We start from the raw sequence: 18460 nt of genomic DNA on the forward strand, positions 1-18460 counted from the left end.
ACTCCAACACCTTATCCTTGAGTAATCATGCTAAATTGGTCATTTGATACTAGAAAATCACTTGCCATTATATCAAACACAGTTTAAAGATATTTGGTTCATTAAATGAAGGTTAATGTTGTCTTTGTGTTTATTTTGGAGTTGCCACAGAATGCAAAAGTCTTAAGGTCAATATTAGGTCAAAAATGGCAAAAAATACACATTTCAATCATTTTTTTGAGGAATGAAGACAGAAATTTCCAATAAACTTCATACAAAGGTGTACACTACTTCAAAGACAAAGAACAACTGACTCTAACAAGGACAGAAAGAGATGTGGAAGGCCAGATGTACAACTAAACAAAAGGATAAGTACATCAGAGTCTCTAGTTTGAGAAATAGATGCCTCACATGTCCTCAGCTGACAGCTTCATTGAATTCTACCCGCTAAACACCAGTTTCATGTACAACAGTAAAGAGAAGACTCAGGAGGCCTTATGGGAAGAATTGCAAAGAAAAAGACACTTTTGAAACACAAAAACAAAAATAAAAGGTTAGAGTGGGAAAAGAAACAGACATTGTACAACAGATAATTGGAAAAGAGTGTTATGGATCTTAACCCCATTGAGCTTTTGTGGGATCAGATTGACTGTAAGATGCGTGAGAAGTGCCCGACAAGACAGTCACATCTATGGCAAGTGCTACAGGAAGTGTGGGGTGAAATGTCACCTGAGTATCTGGACAAACTGGCAGCTAGAATGTCAAGGATCTGCAAAGCTGGCATTACAGCATTTGGAGGATTTTTTGATGAGAATTCTTTGAAGTAGTTCTGAAATTTTTTTCAAATTGTAACAGTTATTTTTCACATTATTAATGTCCTGACTATACATTGTGATCAGTTGAATGTAACTTTGGTGAATAAAAGCACCAATTTATTCCATAAGAGCAAAATCTGTAAAGTATTCCAAACTTTTGGCCACCAGTGTGTGTGTATATATATATATACACTCCCCTAAAGGATTATTAGGAACACCTGTTCAATTTGTGGTCCTGGTCAAGACAATCTCCTGAACTCCAAACTGAATGTCAGAATGGGAAAGAAAGGTGATTCAAGCAATTTTGAGCGTGGCATGGTTGTTGGTGCCAGACGGGCCGGTCTGAGTATTTCACAATCTGCTCAGTTACTGGGATTTTCACACCCAACCATTTCTAGGGTTTACAAAGAATGGTGTGAAAAGGGAAAAACATCCAGTATGCGGCAGTCCTGTGGGCGAAAATGCCTTGTTGATGCTAGAGGTCAGAGGAGAATGGGCCGACTGATTCAAGCTGATAGAAGAGCAACTTTGACTGAAATAACCACTCGTTACAACCGAGGTATGCAGCAAAGCATTTGTGAAGCCACAACACGCACAACCTTGAGGCGGATGGGCTACAACAGAAGACCCCACCGGGTACCACTCATCTCCACTACAAATAGGAAAAAGAGGCTACAATTTGCAAGAGCTCACCAAAATTGGACAGTTGAAGACTGGAAAAATGTTGCCTGGTCTGAGGAGTCTCGATTTCTGTTGAGACATTCAGATGGTAGAGTCAGAATTTGGCGTAAACAGAATGAGAACATGGATCCATCATGCCTTGTTACCACTGTGCAGGCTGGTGGTGGTGATGTAATGGTGTGGGGGATGTTTTCTTGGCACACTTAAGGCCCCTTAGTGCCAACTGGGCATCGTTTAAATGCCACGGCCTACCTGAGCATTGTTTCTGACCATGTCCATCCCTTTATGGCCACCATGTACCCATCCTCTGATGGCTACTTACAGCAGGATAATGCACCATGTCACAAAGCTCGAATCATTTCAAATTGGTTTCTTGAACATGACAATGAGTTCACTGTACTAAAATGGCCCCCACAGTTACCAGATCTCAACCCAATAGAGCATCTTTGGGATGTGGTGGAACGGGAGCTTCGTGCCCTGGATGTGCATCCCACAAATCTCCATCAACTGCAAGATGCTATCCTATCAATATGGGCCAACATTTCTAAAGAATGCTTTCAGCACCTTGTTGAATCAATGCCACGTAGAATTAAGGCAGTTCTGAAGGCGAAAGGGGGTCAAACACAGTATTAGTATGGTGTTCCTAATAATCATTTAGGTGAGTGTAGAGTACTGTGGAAAATCCTAGGCACATAAGATGTTTCACAAAAGCATTTGTCTTAAGATAATTATTTATATCTTCAGTTTTAGTGTGTCAATAGGAAATATAAATGTTAGACTTCCAAACATTACTTTTGCAAATAGAAAAGATTAGAAAAGAAGAACAGGGAGACCTGCAACAGATGTCATGGCCACCACAATGTCCCCCACTGAACATCATGTCTGTCTGAGATTACATAAAGAGACAGAAGCAATTCTGTCAGAAGCAGCTGAAATAGACAGAAGAACTGTGGTGAATTCTCCAAGAAGCTTGAAACATCCTATCTGCCTACAACCAAGAAAAACTGTGTCCAGGTATACTTAGTAGAATTGGTGTTGTTTTAAAGGCAAAGGTGGTCACATCAAATATTGATTTAGCTTTTTGTTATGTTTACTGGACTCTTTACTGTATGATGTTAAGTGATAAATGAAAAAAATGTATGTCATTATTTTATAAGACATCCTCACTATGCAACATTTTTCACAAGTGCCTAAAACTTTTGCACAGTACTGTATGTGTGTGTGTGTGTATATATATATATATATATATATATATATATAGTCATGCAATTTCTTAATGTCTGTAAAGCTGAACCTCTACTTTTCATAAATGGTTTGAATGCAAGTAGGAACAGTTGCACAAATAAACATATTACAGTACATCTTCACAGTAAAAGTACTATGAAATGCTTTATTATAATTGTTTATTGTAATAATTCAAAATGTTAAATATTGTTATTATAGCCTCTAAGTTGGTTGGGAAGGAGGGTTAGCCTGACCTTGCAGTTCGATCATCCTCTGTCTGTGCACTAGAGGGTGATGTTCACTATGTTTTCAAAATAAACTCTTTCATACACGGTATGCTGTTATATGCACTTTATCTTGCTGCTGCTATGTCCTTAGAAAAACCTTCGTCAGAATGCAGTAAAGACAATAAATGCTTTAAGACAAGTGCATATCTGTTTCAAATGACATTGGTTTTGAAGGGAAATATAAAGTGTGTGCCTATGTATGACTTCACCAATCTTTAAACGAAACTTTATTTATGTAGTACTTTATACACACAAATTTCCAGCATACATGGGAACTCCATCAATACGTTTAAAAAGCATCACAAGTTGCTTAAGAGAATACCTAGAATGTGCAGAACTGCAATATAGACAGAGTGGCTACTCTGAAGAAGCTAAAATATAAGATGTTTTGTTGTTGTTGTTTTGGTCACTACACAGTCCCCACACAGTTCCACAACTTACCCGTATACACCTTATTCACACTAGCGCCATCTTTGATTTTTAATAGAAATGACAACGAGGCTGTGAGGGATAGGCTGTGTCTCCTTTCGAAGGCTGCGTGCTAGGTAGGACACATCCTTTGAAGGCTGCAGTATACTGAGTGCCCTCTTTTAAACAAGCCTCGTTTAAACGAAACAGCCTTTGTAGGACAGACGGAAACGGAACATAACACGGTTGCTATGACAGCATGCTACTCTTTAACATATGCGAGGGAACAATGTCCCTCTGGAAGGGAATGTATGAGGTACATTTTAGGAGAGTTATAATGATATAAAGAGAAAAGAAAATTGATTTTACAGGTGTTCTTTTAGTCTAATACTTTATTTTAATTATATATTAATATAATTATGCATATTATATACTCTGCACCCATCTACTGAGGTACTTCAACTTGGGAATTAACATTATTTGTGTTTGATCATCATATTTATAGGCAAATGGGCGTTATTCTTTTAGACATTTCCATTGAAGCAAAGACTTGTAGGTTGTGAGTGGCGAAGGTCGCATTCGACGTGTGCTACTCCCTTTTCTGAAACGAGACAGCCTCTATGATGTATGTGGCCGACAAATGCGACCTCCAGAGGACACAGCCTTACAAATGAGACACTTGACCTACAGTCTCTTCAATGGGCTATACTGGATTTTAAAGTGTTTTTGAATCGTTCCGTGGACAAAACATGGATAAAATATCTGTTCAAGAACATTCAGTGTACAAAGCACTCCAGACAACATGAGTTGTGGAAAATCAAATGTTATCTAGGAGCTTTATACAGTTGCAATTGAAGAGACTGTACATCTATACCTCACAGTCTCGTTTTCATTCCCATTAAAAATCAAAGATGGCACTAGTGTGAATAAGGTCTGTACTGTAGGAATGGAAGATACCTTAATGCTAAATATAGCAGCTGTAGTCCTAAATTAGGCATTGCCTGTTTGTTTACCTGAGAATTTGCTTGGAATAACCAGAAAATGTGTAGACAAGAAGAGGACAATTTGGACATGAGGCGTCCCTTATGGGATGTTGTCATTTTCAGCCATAATACCAGATGTTCTGCCTAATAAGATGCCAGTGGGCAACCCCACATATGATACCATATTGTTGTCAGATGTTGGTTAACATGACCAACCATTTTGGATATTTCTGTCTTGGGATGGAAGCTGTACTGACAGGACTGAAAGTAACTGCCCAAAGGCATTACAAATATGGCTGCCGAGTGACCTGACCTGCCTTAAAAGCACTTTAATATAGGTCAGTCATGATACTTGTCACTGAAACGCTTAAGAGGCCTTCCATTTACATTTGTATTGGAACATTTGCTCCATCATTCAGCGTTATTTGAAACATAAGTTGAATACATCTGAAGATACCAGTAAATGGCAGGTGGTGTGAGATATAAGTGGAGGGTTTAATCCTCTGATGGGTGTTTCCTCTATGAATTCTGTTGAGGTTGAAGGGTGTCTGTAAGGAGTTCTTGGGTGGGTTTTTGCTGGACATTGAAAAGATAATACCAGATGGCTCCGTTACATATATATATATATATATATATATATATATATATATATATATATATATATATATGCTGTATTTAATTGTGTCATGGATATGTTTGCTGTAGAGTGGGGTTTATTGAGTTGCCTATTATCCAGTGTGGATTTTATAGGGTCCAATCCATCTGTTACAAATGAAACATAAAGAGGAGGGAACCAGGAGCAGAGTCTTTCTTTGTAAACACATGCACTGTATTATGTGCAGGTGATTTGCAGCGACAGCAGGAAGACAAATCACATCTCAATGGTTTTTCTGAGAAAATCTCTCTCTTTGCATGATCATTTTTATATGCATCTATATCAACACAAATAAACAAAACCATGTATGACATCCCCGAACACGTTTTTCACATTTAAGTTGTACAGTTGCATGTATTATTTACATTCAGGTTTAAGTGAAACTATCCGTTAAAGAGATCATTCAAGAAAGCAAAAAATAGTTGGTAAAGTAGCACCTCTATCTCACCACATCCTGTTATGAAGTTTTCTGCTCTACTTCTGCGGTTTGGAGCTCTGACACACTCTCAGCTCTGACTGATCTCGGTCCTCTCATGACAACATCAGCACAACTTTCACACCACTCACTACAGTTATTTTATCAGTCCTGTTTTATAGTCAACGGTTAAACAGGTTTGATCGAAAGTAATGTGAAATCAACAGGGTTAAAGAGTTGAAATAAGAAGGTAAATTGTGTAAAGTGCCTCTGTTCTATACATGATATTATATTGCACAGCACATGATGTTTCGCTTGATGGCTGGGTCTAAGAAGGGGCTGAGGGAGCTTGAGCATTTTGGGCACTTCAATACAACGTTTCAAAGTTAGACCCCCCTGAATAATTTAGCCGCTAAAATATGGAGGCAATAAATGTCCTAATTTAAGCCAAAATACGGGATGTCCCAGCTAATAGGGGACAGTTGACAGCCCTAGGGTTTGGGGCTTTAACAGTATTGTTATCAACCTATTAATTGCCTCTGAAGTTTGCTGTCTTGCTCAAAAGCACAATGCTGATTGGACACAGCCATTCTAGGATTGCCCATACAAGGGATTAAACCTGACACTTTTGTACCCTTACAATTATGCTACAGCCACTGAAACAGCTCACCTCATTTACATGCCAGACCATGATAAGTTACATCAGAACTCGAGTGGGAACTAGAACATTTAAAAGTGTGCAGGACCGAAATGTAAACCACTGAATTAGGGCAGCGGATGCATTTTGTGTGGTTTCTTTTTGGCATACATATTCCTAAGGTTGTTAATGCATGTTGTTGATTACAGTGCTGAATCTTTCTGAAACGATAATGCTACTGGTTCAGAGAAATGTACACAAACGACTGTCTGTAATGCTCTCGTGAGTCTCTACAATCTACCGCAGGAAAGTCAAGAATGTCCCCGAGACTGTGCACCGTGCAAGTTGGCATGAACCTTGTGCTGCCCAATGTCCTTACTAAGGAATCAGTCAAACAACAGTTATTGGTGGTGTAAATTATGTTTCAACTGGCCTCCTCTTCCTCTACGGAGTGCTTCAGTCCAGGTATGAACTTCAGAAGGTGCTTGCGTACGCTTCCTTTCCTGCCTCGCCTAGGAAGCGTCCCAAACATGGATGATGATGATGATGAGATGTCCCAGCTTGGGGACAATGAACTATTACTGCTGGTAAGGCTGATGCTGCGTGTTCGGGTCAGGGTTCTTGATGGCCCTCCCTCCAGCTGGAAGAAGCCTACATTTTCTGTGGGGCTGAATGGACTCGAGTCATCGAACATAGATGACGTGAAGGCTCCGTCCTCACTGTCGTCTGTCATGATGCTGTGGTAGCTGCTGTCACTGGAGAAGCGCTGGCCAAAGCGACCCGTGGGAGATGAGAGAGATATCATAGAGTCCACAGATGATTGCAGATCCCTCTCATTCAAATTACCTGCAAGACAGAGATACCTGTAAACCTAAAGCCTCAGAGTCATTCAACATCAGCTTGTGCAATATCAGGCATTTACATTCATCAAAAATAAAAAGACATTGCTTTAATGTGTCAATTACTTCTCTTAGACAGCAATGAGATGAAATGCAGAGCAAATGGAGACTTTTCCTGAAGTCTCCTGCTTCTCAGATTAGAAAACCCCCCAAAGTAATCTCACATGTGAGAGTTTCCGAAGAGATCTCAACAGAGTCTCAGACAGGTTACAGCTCAGATTTACAAAGTCTGCAATCAAAGGTATGTCAACATTTGTCTCACTTGTTTTTGTTTCTCCTTGGAATTTTAGTAGAAACATTTGAGACAATGTTAAAACTTAAACTCAAGTCAAACACTGTTGGCTTGATTAAGTCTTGTCTGATAGTTAAAACTAGTTTTGAATGTTTGAAGTTTGATGATTATACAGATATTTCAGTAAGTCAGACTGCCAGCTAGCTGGCTAACAGAGTTTGGTGGATGTATCAAAGCTGTAGGAGGAGACAAAACAACATAGGGCCTTTTTAAGGCGCAGTGCTATGCCACAAGTCATAAGTGCAAAGTCTAGGTGCAAGAGGGTTTGTTGAAATCACGTGTGCAACGTGCTGATGAGCTGGGTCAAGAGCAATTTAATTTGGAGGTTTTTCTCCAGTTATTGCAGCATCTTTGTGCTATTATACTATATACCACAGCTGGTTCCGGTTCTTGAATCTGATTGGACGAGAGACATTCCATGAGCACTGGACACCATCAGCAATTGGACGCTTCACTGTGTGTGTATCACTCCACTTGTGTTCAAAGCTAGGAAATAGCTTTGAACAGCTTTTAACGGACAACTTCAGGATTAAGTCTCATCACAGCTGAGAGATACAACAGACTGATTTATTACAGAACTCAAGGTTTTTAGTGAATGACTCTAGTGCACCGGGAGAAATACCCCCACTTGGACGTATATTATCCACTGAGAAAGCTGACTGTCAGAAAACTGACAACATCTTTGCTTGGGTTTGCCAACAGGTGGTCACACACGCTCTCTCTCTCTCTCTCTCTCTCACACACACACACAGACAAACACACACAGACAAACACACACATCCATGATTATCCAATAACTTGTTAGAAACAGCACAAGCCATGATACTATTTCTGAAGTGACATTTTTGAATAACTAATGAAGGCTTGGACACATCATTTGTTTTGAACCTGCAACGGCAGATTCCGATACCTCACGTAAGAAAGTAGTTCCATGCACAAGTACTCGGTTTTTCCAAAATTTTTTAAATTGACTTGTTCATTGAAGAATTGGGATCTCCATCAAGTCTCCTCAACTATTAAAGAGCAACCTCTGAGAAATAACATTTTTATCTAGGAAGGTATACCTTTATCTTCATTTGCGTGTTGCCTGGGAATCAAACCCACGATCTTGGTTTGCTAGCGTCATGCTCAGCCAATTGAGATAAAGGAGCTCAAACAAGGAAATATGAGACGATCAGATCCACATTAAATGGAGAGTAGAGGCTTTGAGCATGTGTCTGAAGTCATCTGTGCACAGTTCAAGTCTTTTCAGGTTCTGTACATTTGCTTTTGAATCAGTAAAGCAACAGATCTAAGAACTGCAAGGAAAGCACGTGCCGTTTCTTTTCTCCCCAATGATAAATAGGTATTAAACAGTGTTGGGGAGTAGTGACACTACTAACTTCACTATAGTTTTCAACAGCATGACAGTAGTTATTTTCATAATAGTGTAGCTTTTCCATTAACAAGCTTGGGAAAGCTACCTTGGAAATGTTAGTCTGAATCGTTGATGTAAAATGATTTGTTCAGATGTTCGCTCATGGGTACTTGCATGGTTCACACCCAAAAAGCATAGTAGGTACTAGTACCATGGAGCATTTGACTCATTTTCTGTCAGTGTGATCTCCTTTATTCAGTGGACACATTTATGAGATCCTCCACAGTAAATTAATAAAGCTGATTTGCATTGTTAAGATCGACCAAACTGAGATAAAACACACACCTATCTCATAAAAAGTTTTTTACTGGAACTCTTTCAGATAGCGATATATATTTGATGCTTTGTGACAACTCTCAGCTCTAACTGTATAGCGTTCATTTAGGGTGGGATGTTTATGGTTTTTCTGTTTTTTTGTTTTAACCTCACCTCGTGTAAGACGCTTCTCTTGCAGTGTGAGAGATTGCAGTTCCACCCATTTCTCACGAAGAGTTTGCTGTGTGAGAGAATTGCATAATTGACATGAGTCATTCTGATACATTTCTATGGATGTTCATCAGCATTAATTAATTGTGTTGCCTCAGCACTGATGCTAACACATACTGTTCAGTACAATACAGTAGGGAATTGCCCTGTGCAACTTTCTGAGTAAGAGTGAGTTAACTTTAAGGGTTTTTCCACCATCAGGCCAAATGTTTTTGAGCACGATGAGGAACGGTTCCAGCAGAATTTTCATTTGACACAATTCGGCATGGTACAATTACACACACCAGTCTCTGCATGAAGTTAGCTAACCGTGCTCAACTGTGCTGTGGAATGGTTTTAGTAGGTGGCGATTCAGAATTGTCAGTAGCGCACTCACTCCAATGTTTACCTCTCACGCCATCCATCACCATTTTGCTATGTGCATTCCTGAATTCACAGCACCACAGTGGAAAAAGAAACCGTAACCGTGCCAACAGACCTGAATTGGCACACATCGTCACGGTTTCACAGCAAGAACCGTTTGGCCCAATGGTTTAAAAGAGGCTTATGTTTGTGCATGTACTGTCAACTATGTATAATAAATATTATTCTAACTATCCTTCACAGATGCAAAAATATACACAGTAACACATAGCAACTGCATAGACATACGGCCACAGATTAATATGTACAAATACACACCTTAAGGTAGCGCATCTTTTTCTCTAATTCTATTCTTTTCACTACACTCCCACAGACGGTCTCCAACCTACACATACACAGAGAGAGAGAGAGAGAGCGAGAGAGAGAGGTTGAATATCATACAGTACATGAAGGTCCAAATTCTGTAGAATGGATTTATATATTGTTGAATGTGGTAAACGGCACAAGAGGAGGCTAATACACATTTATTTGTATCTAGAAGCATTTTCATATCGATTTTTACATTATCTAAATAAAATGTGAGTGGTTCTTGCCAGTGAAGGTTCAATAGAAGTCTATGCAAGTCTATTATTGCATGAATATATGAAAACTTCCTTCATATTTTTACATTTGTGATAATTTTTCTGAATTTGTGGACACTGTAATTAGTTCTGAATTTGTTGAGCACCACTCAAACGATTAAACCATGCAGAATTAAGTTAAAAGTAATCCAAAAGTAATCAGATTAGATTACCCCCCAAAAATGTGAGGGGTTCTGGCCAATGAAGGTTCAATAGAAGTCTATGCAAGTCAATTATTGCTTATTTTATCGTCTTCAAGAAATGTCGATGAGACGAGTAATTGAGAGATGTGTATTTTTTCTTTTGAGTACGGAAATTCTGTGGTCATTTCATTGTACTTCAGTTATATCCTTCTCGTTTTGTCTTTTCATTGTTCAGGATGTTATTCATCTACCTATCCGGTGTCTGATTCTCATACTTACTTTAGTATGTTAGTTGATTCTTGAATCAACTCAATAATGTGCTGATGTGTAGATCCCTCAATACTGACTCCATTTACTGACAAAATAATGTCACCTGTGTGAGAGAGAGATAAATTAGACCTGTTCTCATAGAATCACGTTACTATACCAACCAACCTTTTTGTACAATGTTTTTTACATGGCTCCTTATACGTATCCAGATACACTTACAATGTTGTGTGTTGCACTTGCGTTGTAAAGGACCAGAGTATGAGTCCAGAAGAGCACATGAGTCAACATGTGAGCCGAAAGTGTCATAGAAGCACAACACCACACATTGCATTTTTCATTTCACATTTGCTTTAATGACACTTTCAGTTAGGTTTAGAGAAAAGGAGGTCTGATTTGTTGATTTATGCTAAATAGATCATTAACCTTAAAAACCTCATCTGTTTGCAGTACTGGGTTGTAATGGATTACATGTAGTATGGATTATGTAATCCGATTACAAAAATGAAGTACTTGTAATTGTATTGAATTACATTTTTAAAATGTAATCAGACTACAGTTACTTTTTTATAAATTTCATGATTACATTTTAAAAATGCAACAGCAGTAAATTGTTAATAATTTATTAATCATCCTAATCATTGTATTTTTTCAATCTTTTACATTTTTCATTCTAAATCAGCACACCTATGATATACGTTCAGTAACTCTTAGAGAGTTCTTGGAAGAGAAGGGGAGGGGGAGGGTTGTGTGTATTGCACTCAGAACTGACACTAACCAGCCAGGTGAAGTTGGAGCGGTCTACCTCAGCGTTTAACCAAGAATCAATAGAGATAATTTCATTTTTAAGAAGACACGTGGTACAAACATGCAATAAAATCTCTGCTTTCCAAAAGTTAATATCCATGTTTCATGCAAAGGATTCTGTCAAATCTATGTTTGGAATGTTTGCATGTTTTTTTTTTTTTGTATCTTTACATCACAAATCTCAACTAAAAACACATTTTGTTTTTCAATTATTATTTGAATAATCACCCTGTGCGTAATATAACCATATGTTGCAATGTATTTGGAAGGATTTTGTCCATCAAACACATCAAAATGCACAAATACACGTCATTTCATATTCAATTGGATTTGCGAAGTACGTTTTCATTAGGTTTCTTAAATTGCTTTTGTAGTTGGCTTCAAAAATGTATATGAATGCACTTTTGGTGTAGTGATAACTTTGAGATGTTTTTGTGATGCGTTTGTAAAGTGGCGAAATCGCACGACAATATTTGTGTTAACATGCCCGGGAACCAGTCCATCATTTTAGACTTTCATATTTTTACATTTGGGATATTTTTCTGAATTTGTGGACACCGCATTATGTTCTGAATTTGTTGAGTACCACTCAAACTAATAAACTGTGCAGAATTTAGTTGATCATAGTCCCAAAGTAATCCAAAAGTAATCAGATTAGTTTACCCCAAAAAGATTACATTACTGATTGCATTTCTTGTCATGTAATTTGTAATCAGTAACTGATTACAAGTAATCCACCTAGTACTGTCTTTTTGGGAGAAACTCGCTTTTAGTCCAACACAGTGGACATTTCACCTTGGAACTGCCGCGATACATGTAAATAACCATGTAATATTTAGAAAAACCTTCACCACAGTCATGTCATTTTCATTGGATCATGCTCAATAATATTCTTTACACATGTGCATATACATCATTTTATTTAGTTTATCCTTCTTAGTAGTTTAACCATTGTTACTTCTTTAATGTATTCCTTTGTGTTAAATGATTGCTACTTTCTTAGTTTACTCTGCACTTTTATTTATTTACTTCTTTATTTCAGCACTATTACGCTATAGATCATTACTTTTTAAAAATGTAATTCAATTCAATTAAAGAAAAACAACTTAAAATGTTTAATAATGTAACTTGAAGTCTACTCAAAAATGTAATTCATTACAGATTGTTAATTATTTACGAAATGCAATGAGATTACTGATTACTTCATAAAAAGTAATCACACAAATACATTTTGATTTTATAGAAATGTCTATATTGTAATGTCAAAACAAGCCTTTCAGCTGCCACAGAAACAAACAAACGTCAATATGAACATAATTCATGTTGTAAATGTATTCTACATATATTAAGTTTTTAGAAATATGTTCAACCCAAGCAATGAATTTCAAAATAATTAACTTAATTGAAAGTCTGTATCTGTAATCTGATTACAAGAATTTTAAATGTAATGTTAAAAGCAACTTTTTTGAATGCAAAAGTGGTTAGATGACTAAACTGTTACACCAACACTAATAACTTGATACTGCATTTTCACTATTCTTATTTTACTAAGAAAACAATATTGTTAGTTTACTTATTTTTGCACAATTTGAATTGAAGTAAAAGATAAAAAAATATATATGTGTTGATTTGTGACTTTGGTCATGAGAAAGCTTGCAATAGCTGACCATGTAGAGCACGCCAGCCAGACAGAGACATTGATGCACCAGCTGCTGTTTAATGTAGTTTTGGTGTAGGCAGGTAGGAAGGTGCAGTGTAAACAGGTTCAGGTCAAATGGTTGGAGTGTGTTTACACTCTCAGTAAAGGAAGTGGAAAGCCTGCTCACCGGCGGTCAAACCTGCAGCTTCTGCTGCGCTGACATCCTGCACACTGCTAACAAACGTGCACATCTCCACCATACTGCTGTTCTTGACCTTCAGACCATATGTCTGCAAACACACATCCCATAACAGTACTCAAAACATCGGCAGAAACTTTAGAAGTAAACCTATAATCTGATCAACTGCAAGTGGATGTGCATGGACTGTGTGATTACAGCTTTATATTATAGTGTGGTTATCTAAAGCAAACCAAATATATATATATATATATATATATATATATATATATATATATATATATATATAAATACATTTCAATGTGAAATTGCACCTTTGTGACATGAAATAAATTAAAACTGGTCATGAGTATCAACATACCTGAACTTCAAATCCAAAGGCTTCATTGTCCTGTTTCTCCAATATAATCATCGTTCTGTGCACCAACAAAAAAACAAGAGACATCCATCAAACATTTGTATGAGATGGCAGAAATTGACTTGAAATAAATGTTGTGGTTTTGTCACAGTGAATGTGTCTTTACCTCTGAGGATCAGTATAATCCACTAGAGACGTAGAGCGTGTTCTGCTCAGCTGCAAAGAAAACATACTCTGATTTATTTAATGACCTTGAGAAACCAAATAAAATTCATTGAAACTGCATACACAGTTCACATGTTGCAGGAATGCAGGTAAACAGTCAAATTTGGTCTGGAATAGTGTTTAATTATAACATATTGAAAGAGCAGACATTATCTTTAAATGAAAATCCCGTGACAGGAATGCATGCCTATATTTAGTAGCGAATTTAGCATATATCTTGCAATTACGTCTTTATTAATCGAAATAACAAGCTTATTTCATAAAATTACGACCTTTTCCATAATTGCAACTTTATATCTCGTAGTTGTGACTTAATTTCTCGTAATTGTGTCTTTAGCCTGTATCTCGCAATTACGAGTTTACATCTCATAATTGTGAGTTTATATCTTATCTTGATCGATAAAAGTGATTGATAAAAATTATCGATAAACGTGATCGATAAAAGTGATCGACAAAAGTGATCGACAAAAGTGATCGATAAAAGTGATCGATTAAAATTATTGATAAAAGTGATCGACAAAAGTGATCGATAAAAGTGATCGATAAAAGTGATCGATTAAAATTATTGATAAAAGTGATCGACAAAAGTGATCGACAAAAGTGATCGATAAAAGTGATCGATTAAAATTATTGATAAGTGATCGACAAAAGTGATCGACAAAAGTGATCGATAAAAGTGATCGATTAAAATTATTGATAAAAGTGATCGACAAAAGTGATCGACAAAAGTGATCGATAAAAGTGATCGATAAAAGTGATCGATTAAAATTATTGATAAAAGTGATCGATAAAAGTGATCGATAAAAGTGATCGATTAAAATTATTGACAAAAGTGATCGACAAAAGTGATCGATAAAATTGATCGACAAAAGTAATCGATAAAAGTGATCGACAAAAGTAATCGATAAAAGTGATCGAATAAAGTGATTGATAAAAGTGATTGATAAAAGTGATCTGCTGGTGGAATCCCCAAACTGAAAATGTAGGAACTGATTTTACACTTTGCGCTGAGATTAGAAGTGCTTGTCAAACATTTTAGCGCAATGACTTATAAGGAAAATGGCAAATTGCTCTTTGCTCCACTTCATTAACATGCAATACACCCACAGTTTGTGCGCTTTCACCCACAAACGAAAATTGGGCTTAGAAATTGCCCTATCACAAAAATCGGATAAGACCGCACATGCTGGTTGCGCGTTGAGCGCACAAAGGAATGAGAGCCCAGTATGTCATAATTGCAACTTTGTTTCATGCACACAACTATTTGTTCTCATAACTGCGTCTTTAGCCTATATCTCGCAGTCTTGACTTGATTTCTTGAAATCGCAAGAGCGCTAGCAAATCGCTATTGCAACTATTTATCGTAACTGCAAGTTTAGATTTTGCAGTGGTGACTTTATATCTTGCAGTTACAGCTTCACATCTTACAACTGCAGCTTTATTTTTACCAAATATTAAATTTTTCCTATCATTATTTCTACTACTTGCAAATGCACCCTCTATCTCACAATTACAACTTTATTTCTCATAATTGCAAGTTTATATCATGTGATAACAAATGTATTTCTCACAATTGCACCATTATTGCTCATAAAATACAGTCGCAATTCCAGGATAAAAATGAGCAATTACAAGAAATAAAAGTTGCAATTGTGAGATATAAAGACAGAATTACCATTTTATGTTTTGCTTTAAACAAGATTCCTGTAAGAAACATATAAGATCCTATGATTGAATGAATGAGTAAATAAATAAATGCATACATAATTCATAAACAAACTTGAATGTCACTTTATCCAATATGATCATATTTGATTGTTAGAGGATTCTTGTTTGATCTCTTTTAGGATTGATTAAAATTTTCAAAGTTTGATTGAAATTCCATTAGCATTCCTTTAGGCTAATTTGTCAAAATGGTTTATTTATATGTTTCATGATTTAGCAATATGATTATCAACTCTCAGCATCCATGTTATCATATAAACAGATATTAAGATTTTCATCACTGTATGATGTTTGTCCCACCTGACTGCGTGCCCATGGTAATGTCCCGGCTTTGGTTTCTTCATTGTTCGAATTTTTAGAATTGTTGAAAGAACGTCTTCGCCACCGCGTGCTTTTCTTATTCTGAGATCCATCTAGTTTGTCCAGGCTGCTCTGCTGCTTCAAAGGCACTTTAAAGTAATTATTGGAGGTCATGATGACTCCTTATGCAAAGAACCTCAGCATCCTACTGCAGACTTCAGTGTGACCCATCTAGACTATACACAGCGGATATATACACACACCACGTGAGCGCCAAGAACAGACATGGTGACTATCAGTGTGTGGGTATGTGTTGACCTGTGTCTTCTGTTGTTCCTGTTCTCATCTAATCTTTCATTTTCTTCACCTTCATCTGGTGCGGTATGGACAGCAATCTGTCTGTTTCCTCTTTTTGTCATTTGTCTCTTTTTGAGCATTTCTATAATACGCATGAATAACTAGTGTTGTCAGATCAAACAACTCTCTCACCTGTTTCCACAGTGTTGCATGGCTTTCAGTTCTCTCCCTGTGTGGACTATCACTTCTGTTTTGTGGTTAGCACAGAGAAGCCGTCTGAATGCTGGCATAGTACAAGAAAGATGAGCAGAGGTCCTCAACACTAGTGCAAACGAACTAATGGATCTCAAGATGTGTTTAAAGATTGAGTATTAAACTATATTTAACTTGACATAGTGACCTAAACATTTTATTTTTATGCCGCAACACACCCGAGACGCGACACGCATGTCTGACGTAGGTCGTACGGTCTTTACCTCATACATTTTTAATTATCAATGAGGTTAAAGAGGTGTCCTTTAAACTGTTACACCGTTTTTACCCAGTCAATCTTTATTAAAGAAACATGCTCCCTGAAATAGATCCACTTTGCTGCTCCTGTAATGCTGTAGATTAATCTGCCCCTCACTTTTTTTGGAAATGTGTCCACGCTGTAGTATTTTTTCTAGAAAATGTTGTTTGTTTGTACGTACCTCTATTTTAACTAGTTTTTCTTTGCTTTATAAAGACGTTTTATTTGGTTTTCACAGTTTTAATAACTTAAGTTAATATTTTCTGATTAATCTGTTTATTTTTCTTGCCAAGTTTTTTATACACAAGTATACATTTATGTCTATAAAGCCCCTATTTGCACTTTTTTGTAAAGACTTGAAATATTATTGAAATACTCTTTGTACCTCCAACAACTCCAAAGCATTGAAAACCATTAGACTATGTAATGAATATAATGTCTTGGCATCAGTGGCGGCTCGTGAAAAAGCTATGTAAGAAATTAGCATCCAGGAGCCTTCATAAGCAAAAATGACATGGCTCCACAATTAATTATTCCACTTATTCATTACTAATCCAGTGTTGTGTGATGTAAAATAGATGAACAGGACACATTTTTAAAAAGATATGTCCAGCAACAACATAAAGACAGGGGCAGCATATAAGTCAATACCAGAAGCATTTATTGACTGATCTCAAAAGTATTGGCTTACAAAAGCAACCTAAGTTATCACAGTACAAATGATCATGGGTGTGCTTTCACATTCCTCAACAATGCATAAACAATCTGCATTTCCATAAACAAATAAAATATCAGCTTAAAATTCAAGTAGACAAATTGCTGAGAGAAGTGGATCTTTAGAACTACATTTTCTGGAATGTAGGATATCACCAATGTGCTACTTAATAAAAGCAAAGTAAATTCTGAGAGGCAGGCTACATTATTTGCACTGAAACTGTGCTCTTCTCTCTTTCAATGCAGCAAAGCGGTCAATGACTTTCTCATTGAAATCAGGCATGTTGAGGACGAGTTCCCTCTCCATGGAGAGCATGGCCAGTGCATTCAGACGTTCCTGGCCCATTGAATTTCAAAGGAATGTCTTATAACTTGTGTCAAAGTTGAGAAACATCTCTCAGCTTCAGCTGTTGTCAAGGGAGTAGTTATGAGGATGTTCAACAGAGTCACAGTCTCAGAGAATGTCTCCTGGAGGTTGTAGCTCATGAGAACCTGGTACAGTGCCAGTGCACCCCAGCAGCCCTTGAATTCAGGATTCTCATAGATCAGAGAGAGTTCTGTCTTGAGCTTTGCCTTGTTCAGCATTGTGTATGCGTTCACAGTGGCATTCAGAGCCTCATCAGGAGTAAGGTAGCACTCAAAAGGTGGTCAGTTAAAGAGAACCTTGCTTTGTTGTGATCCAGGATGGTGTCGCAGACCTCTTCAGACAGCCGCTGCTTCTCCTCTACTCTCAGTAGAAACGTCCATGGTCTCGTCAGCTTGGATGGCTACGAAGTTCGCCGACTTCACCTCCTCCACAATATGTTCCCTCACGACCGCTAGCATACACTCCAGTAGCTCGTTTTGAATGGTCTTTGATGTGCCCTTGAAAACTTTAGCATTTTTAAGATGCTCATCAAACACCTCATCTAACTGTGCCACAACGTTGACCAGTCCAAGAAAAATACCCTCAGTTTCATCTTTGCCTCGCAAAGCTAACTCAAACATTCAAGCGGTGCTGTCTGCCGTGCCGCCTTCAGGGTGAAAGAGTAGGTAGGGGTAGCAGAAGATTGCATTGGCTACGTCGCAGCCTGCTAGCCAGGTTTTCCGTTCGTACCAATTTTTGGAAAATCCT

General features: G+C 37.4%; 1 protein-coding gene across 1 annotated transcript; it reads right to left on the minus strand.

Moving 5' to 3' along the window:
- Nucleotides 1-5080: 5080 nt before the first annotated feature.
- Nucleotides 5081-16027, minus strand: cytip (cytohesin 1 interacting protein). The gene is made up of 8 exons (XM_052147826.1): nucleotides 15825-16027; nucleotides 13741-13790; nucleotides 13578-13632; nucleotides 13205-13307; nucleotides 10584-10677; nucleotides 9860-9926; nucleotides 9122-9188; nucleotides 5081-6930 (listed from the first exon to the last, which is right to left on the minus strand). Exons 1-8 carry the CDS (start codon nucleotides 15996-15998, stop codon nucleotides 6509-6511), a joined length of 1032 nt encoding a protein of 343 aa, XP_052003786.1. The 5' UTR covers nucleotides 15999-16027; the 3' UTR covers nucleotides 5081-6508.
- Between the last annotated feature and the right edge of the window lie 2433 nt (nucleotides 16028-18460).

This window comes from Xyrauchen texanus, chromosome 18 (assembly GCF_025860055.1).
Source record: "Xyrauchen texanus isolate HMW12.3.18 chromosome 18, RBS_HiC_50CHRs, whole genome shotgun sequence".
Lineage (NCBI taxonomy): Eukaryota > Metazoa > Chordata > Actinopteri > Cypriniformes > Catostomidae > Xyrauchen > Xyrauchen texanus.

Bases quoted from the DNA above. Each gene is read 5' to 3' on its own strand.
- cytip (XM_052147826.1), bottom strand. From the start codon at position 15,998: ATGACCTCCAATAATTACTTTAAAGTGCCTTTGAAGCAGCAGAGCAGC. The intron at 13,791-15,824 runs GTGGGACAAACA...TTTTCTTTGCAG, and splicing joins TACCATGGGCACGCAGTCAG to CTGAGCAGAACACGCTCTAC. The intron at 13,308-13,577 runs GTATGTTGATAC...GTGTGTTTGCAG, and splicing joins CCTTTGGATTTGAAGTTCAG to ACATATGGTCTGAAGGTCAA.